General features: G+C 45.3%; 1 protein-coding gene across 1 annotated transcript; it reads left to right on the forward strand.

The window, feature by feature from the left end:
• Positions 1–5,204: 5,204 nt before the first annotated feature.
• LOC124663979 (BTB/POZ and MATH domain-containing protein 2-like) lies at positions 5,205–6,266 on the forward strand. The gene has a single exon (XM_047201602.1). It carries the CDS (start codon positions 5,205–5,207, stop codon positions 6,264–6,266), a length of 1,062 nt encoding a protein of 353 aa, XP_047057558.1.
• The last annotated feature ends 513 nt before the right edge of the window (positions 6,267–6,779 follow it).

Raw genomic sequence — 6,779 nt, forward strand, 5'->3', positions numbered from 1 at the left:
CTGGGCTGCTCTCCTCGTCAGTAGAAGAAATGAAGTCACCAGATTGGTACTCCACTACTTCATGATGACTCCTGTTAGTTTGGCCTGGCCTCATTGGTTGTTTATTCACAAAGTAATCAGGCTCAAGTTTCTCCTCATCATCACTGGACTCTTCCTCATCTTCATATAGCTCTTCCACATCTGTATCCCCTTCATAGTGCATATAAGGGTCATCTCTCTGCTTCTTCTGTCTATTCATCTTCTCCATTATGTGAGCAACTTCTGGATCTTGCTCCTTTGCTAGTTTCTGCCCCCTTCAATTCCCTCATTAGCTCTAGTTCCTCTACAACTGCTCTGTTATGCTCCTCAGGTTTGAACTGTCAAGGGTAGAAGAACCCATCCTCATCATCAGGCAATGGTACAATCTCTTTGCCCCTCTGCATGATGCAACTCCGTTGTGTGCCAACATACATCACATCTGAGTAATCCACTGCCACGGGTATCTCTATCTCTTCATCATCATCTGATATATAGTTGACACCATCAGGATCAACAGATAGTCTGACAGGCACATCATGCAATACTGCCTCATCTGGCCCCACATTCAGTCCAGCTGACCACACTGCATTTTTCTTCAACACTATTATATTGACACATTTTTCATCTTCATATAAAGCTAGCATCTCCTCTACCTTGGCCATACTGTCAATAACTTCCATTCCTGCCAGCCCTATCTCTTTTTCTTTAACAAAATACATGTTGTCCCTTATTCCATAGCCATAACATTCAATCGTGGCTAAAAGGTTAAGAACCATGATATCAGATTGGCCCACATTTCTTTCCATATTATCTCCACCAGGAATATTAAATCTGATGTCCCAAATATCATCATAACCGCTATATTGCTTCAGTTTCTTATTTAAGAAATATACTACATTGGTACAATACATATGAAAAAGTCAGGTTCATTGGGCAGTGCTAAATAAATTCTCAAATAAACCTATTTAGTCCAAAATTTTAGGGCCATTTCATCCTATTTATGTTTATGATACTACTATTCCCAGTGAGCAACTCGAGCTAGCTGGCAGATCTAAAACACGAGTTCAAAGCAGCAGATAAGAAAGGAGAGGAAAACTTACTCGACACCTCCCAATGAGGTAGCCCATCGGTGGCTGCTCTTCGCCAGCGTCGAGATCACCGCCCGAGCAAATGCTGTAGCAGCCCTCGCCTCCAACGACGGCATCGCTGCCAACGACGACTCCGAATCTGTGAGGTCGCTCTGGTTCACGCCGCCGCCACCGCTCGCGGCCAACACATCGGGACCTCTACCGCCGATCTGGATCTTCGGAGATGCGCCGCCTCTCTCCGTGCCATCGCCGGGAATGGACATAAGGTGGGTGGGGAATAACGCGCGCGCGGGGGAACTGAAACCCTAGCAGCTGTTTTAACGACATATGCGTCCACAAGTGGGTGGGACCCACGCACTGTCAATGGCCGTTAACGGCAGCCGTCAAGCATTGTCACGTCACCCCTGACAGTGAGCTAGGGTTGCCAGAAATCGTGTCAATTCGCGTTCAGAGACGGTTTAGTGCTATTTGAGAAAACCTGGGCAAAATCTAGTGATTTTTTTGATCCCGCAACACAAAGTGGTATCAAAATGAAGATTTAGCTGCTAAAGTGGTGGTTTTATGCTAACAACTCCCCTTATTAGGCATGATGGAGAAGGAAAAGAAAACAACAAGCTGGTAATTCTGGAAAATCCTCTAATAAGGAGAATTTGAGAAGAAGCTAGAATATTTCCGAACATCTAAAGCAAACAGTTACAACATCATAAAGCTACCATTCAAGTTGAGGAAGTTTTAGATACAGGAAAAATCACTAGCTACTGCTTTCCAAATGGTGAGCTTCTTTTGTGGCCCAAAATAGGGCCAACATGCCGAGAAAACAGAAAATGACAAGTGCGAGAGATCATCTCTACAGCGCATTCCCACATGTGGGTGTGGAGGTGGACTTTTCACATTTTTTTTGAGAAAAGGAATCCCACATGAGATCCTCGGTTTCAATAAGGAAACTGAAGTGTCTCGCAGGTTTTTACAAGATCCAGAGACTACTTAACGAGATAGCAAGACAACCCATGCTATCTTTCCACCAACAAAAAGGATCCAGCAAACAAAGTACAAGCAACATAACCGACACTTTTAAAAGCAAGAAATAGTAACATCTCAAGCTACGAACTACTACAGGGAGGCGCTAGATAACATGGCATACAAATCCTTTTAATCGAGATTTTCAGCAGAGGCATGATTTTACGCGGTAATCCTTCTTCTCACGGGATTCCATCCATGGTTCTGCCCAAAAAATTCTCCTGCGTCACCCGCGCCATTTCTTTAGCTCCGTGAAGTAGTAGCTTTTGCACCCCGCTTTTCTGCAATTCTTTTTCTGCAATTCTAACCACGTGTTAATAAACTGACATGCAAAAAGAACAACGTTTGTGGGATCTCCAGGACGAGTGCTTTGGAAAACAGATTTGTTTCTTGTTCTCCACACAGCCTAGACAACCGCCACCAAACCAATAATAATTGCTTGTCTATCTCTACCTGAGTGAGGATTAAACCAATTATTGTACAGATCACTAAAACATTCAAGTAGCTTACTAATCCCAAGTGAAACCCCAAACACACTTCAAATGTACTTAGCTAAAGGGAACACGAAGAAAAGATGCTCTTGAGTCTCATGATCATCACAAAACTCGCAAAGTTCCACGTTTTCCCACCCTTTTTCTTAAGATTCTCTTTAGTCAGGATCCTGTTTTTTATTACTAACCAACAGAAACCTTTGATCCTCAAGGGAAATTTGAGAGTCCACATAACTCTATAAGGGAAATTGATTTTTTTAGCTACCAAAAAAAGAATACATTGAATTGATTGAGAAGACTCCAGGTTTTGTTAGTAACCATGAAACTCTTTCTGGTTCATTATAATCTGCACACGACGCGCGAGTGATGATATCCCTCCTGATCACTGGCAGCCCTATGTTAGGGCAAACCTGGGTCATGGCCCGCCCAGCCCAAGAGTGAGAAAAAAATTATGCCTATTCGTAAATGTGTAAAGCCCGCTCAGACAGACCCAATCGATACGAGAACAACTGGTTTGCTACGATTCAGTTCGTCGCATGGGGGGACGTGCTTTCAACCGACCTGCTCGGTGGCGAGCGAGGAGCCGCACACCCGCCCGCCGTTGTTGGACCCGGCCCACGATCTTGAACGGCTGCAGTTCCTGAACAGCTTTTTTATTTTTTTAGATTTGAACAATTTTCAAATTGAAACAAATTTTAAATTGGAACAAATTTTCAAAATTTATTATTTTTTATATATAACAATTTCCGAATTTGAACATTTTTAAAATTTGATCAACTTTTAAATTTAAACAATTTTTGAATTCGAACAATTTTTATATTTAAACAATTTCGAATTTGAACAAATATCATATTTAAACAATTTTCATATTTAAACATTTTTTATACTTGAACAATTTTCGAATTTAAACAATTTTTATACTTGAACAATTTTCGAATTTGAATTTTTTTCGAACATTTGAGATAGACCATTTTACATTTAAAATATATTTAAATTTAAAAAATTAAATCTTAAGAATGAAAAAGAAACAGAAAAAAAAAGAAACAGAAACAGAAAAAAATAAAACAGAAAACGGAAAATAACATGAACTGGGCCGACCAGGCCGGCCCAAACCTTGCGCGTGGGTGTGGGGCGCGCGGTAACCACCGACGTGGTCGGCATATAGAATTTCCCGTCGCCTGCTCCTGGCTCCTCGTACTTCGTTGTTTCCTGCTCCGCTGCTAGTACACAACGTCCATGGCCGTAGGTTAGGCTAGGGTAGCTAACGACCTACCGCCGGTCAACCTGCCGCCGATGACTGGGCGGCGGAGGTAGCAGCCGGACCGCCGGAGCGACTCGATCTAGCGATTGGCGACCATCCAGCAGGCAGCCCAGGCGGATAGGCCCCACGCAACCAAGCCCTAGGCAGCAGACGCAGGCTGCCAATGGCCGGATAGCTAGCACCAACGATGAACAGCGACAATAGACTGCGGGCCAGTACAACCCCGCACAAGCCGCAGATGCTAAAATTCCTCCCAGGGATGGCGCACAACAAAACAGACGGTAATTCAATTTTCCCTAACTCCCTTCACGGCAAAACATCATTGCATCCTAAAATTGTCCGTTAGACTTTAGCTGCTCCATAGTTTTAGTCAAACTGAATCTTGTCAAGCTTTATTTTGTTTGGAGAAATTAATTCATCATATAATCTGATGTATCAAATGTATGCAGTATTGACTAATGCCTAGTTGCCTCTGAAAATACATGGTTTAGAATTAGTGTTTTTTATGCTCTGCTATAGGTTGGCTCGCCCAAGATTTTTTTTTGTAGGTCCGCCTCCTGATCGTCGAGGACTGAGATCAGGTGACATGCCTCATGAACAGTGCGGTGACATGCACCGTATGCCGTAGGATTGAAAATGAACACACACGATCAAACACTGTACCGCGCGCCTTTGTAGGTCCGCCTCCTGATCGTCGAGGACTGAGATCAGGTGACATGCCTCATGAACAGTGCGGTGACATGCACCGTAGGCCGTAGGATTGAAAATGAACACACACGATCAAACACTGTACCGCGCGACTGTAGATGGTCCTGTAGCGCATGAACTGTAGCAATATCCTGTACCAAATGTCCTGTAGCAAATGCACTGTAGATGGTTCCAGTGATATCCTGCCATCTAATCTAGATCCGACGGTGAGAAAAGGGGTGCATGTCACGGCACTGTTCAGATCTCAGTCCGATCGTCGACCGCTTCCTCGACATCCTGCTGCACGCCCCGGGAGGACCCACACAATCCGTCAGGAGGCCGTTACACGAGCAGCGCGCCAGGTAATTAACGGCAAGCAGGTCTCGACGGCGCTAAGGATGGCATGCAGAGGAAACGATCGTGCCCTGATCGTGCTCGACTCGGTTACGGAGCCAGCCACCGACCGTTCGACAGATTCCCGTACCAAGCAAGTACATCATGTCCTAATTCGATTCGATCAACGCAGGTACTACGTAGATAGTATATAAATATGAGGTGTTGTCTGGAAAAGAAAGAGAGAAAGAAATCACCTCAAGGATCGATCTACACCTCTTTTCAGATATCTCTTACCAAGCAATTCTAATGTCGATCTTGCTGAGCGCATCGACGTGCACAGTGGAGTCGGAGCAGGGCGAGCACTTGTTCAAGATACTCGATCACAGCCTTCACAGGGGCATGGGCGTCGGCCACTACATCCAGTCGTCATGCTTCACTGTTGGCGGCCATGAGTGGTGCATCCGCTATTACCCGGACGGACGTGACGGACCTACGGAAGATAACAAGGACGCCATAACACTCGTTCTGGAGCTGGTCGAAATGGACCCGAACGAAGAACGGGCGCGGGTATCCTGCACAATCAGCATCTTCGACTGGAGGACCAAGCGGTTCTCTTCGTTGGTGGCCTTCACGGAGAAATTTTCCAATGCAGACTGCCTTGTCACGCGCACCATAGACAGGGCCACGGTGGAAGCATCGGACTATGTTGTTGACGATCGTCTCACTCTCAAATGCGCCATGACCGTCATCAAGGAGCCGTATGTTTTGGAGGACCATATCGAGGTGCCACCGTCCGACATCACGGAGCAACTCGGGAAGCTGCTAGATGCAAAGGAGGGCGCAGATGTGACGTTCGAGGTCCAAGGAGAGGAACTCCCCGCCCACAAGCTCGTGCTAGCGATGCGGTCGCCGGTTTTCAAGGCTCTGCTCTACGGGCCGATGAAGGAGAAGGACTCAAACCGGGTCATCATTGATGATATGCAGCCTGCCATCTTCAAGGTTTTGCTCCACTTCATCTATACCGATTCGTTACCTCCCAAGATGGACGACGACTTGGAGGGAGACGATAAGAAAGAGGTGACACGACACCTGCTTGTGGCTGCGGATCGTTATGCCATGGAAAGGCTGAAGCTTATGTGCGAAAACATCCTTTGCAAAGACCTCGATGCTGAGTCTGTTGCAACTGTATTGGCTTTAGCCGATCAGCATAGTTGTTCCGGACTAAAAGATGCTTGCATTCGATTTATTGCTTCTTGTACTAAAATAGATGATGTGGTGGCAAGCAGAGGGTACATTCAGCTGAAGAGATCTTGTCCGGATAGTGTAATGGAAATGTGGGAAACAGCATGTAAACTCCGCAAAATCTAGAGTTACTACTTTGTCCAGATCAATAGCTGATCTTAGTAGCTATTCGTCCTAGAAAGAGTACCTTATCCCCAATAATTCTTTGTGGCCTTCTATGCTCCTCATACATGTTTTTTCAGAAAACTGTAGTGCACATACATGTTTTTTATGGTATGGAACACAACCGATGAAGTTGATCTACGAGACAAGTAGGGCTGGTAGCGTTTTATCACACCCAACTGTTACGAATTTTTGGTCTGATGTCTAGGTTTTAGGATTACAAGCTAGACAGAAATATTTGTGAAACACAACATGTGTGCTTTCCTTGTAAGGTTATGAACCATGAGATGGTCTACACATCTAGAACCGAGTGCTTTCACTAGTAGAAAAAGAGGCTTCCGTCCACCCCCATTAGTCCCGGAAATATTCGAACCGCGACTAAAGGGGGCTTTAGTCGCGGTTCGGGAGGCGACCCGCGACTAATGCTCCATCCGCGACGAAAGGGTACCCCTTTAGTCGCGGTTGGTAACACCAACC

The sequence above is a fragment of the Lolium rigidum genome, chromosome 6 (assembly GCF_022539505.1).
Source record: "Lolium rigidum isolate FL_2022 chromosome 6, APGP_CSIRO_Lrig_0.1, whole genome shotgun sequence".
NCBI lineage: Eukaryota > Viridiplantae > Streptophyta > Magnoliopsida > Poales > Poaceae > Lolium > Lolium rigidum.

What these genes read in the sequence shown, in the direction of transcription:
- LOC124663979 (XM_047201602.1), top strand. Translation starts at nt 5,205, where the DNA reads ATGTCGATCTTGCTGAGCGCATCGACGTGCACAGTGGAGTCGGAGCAG.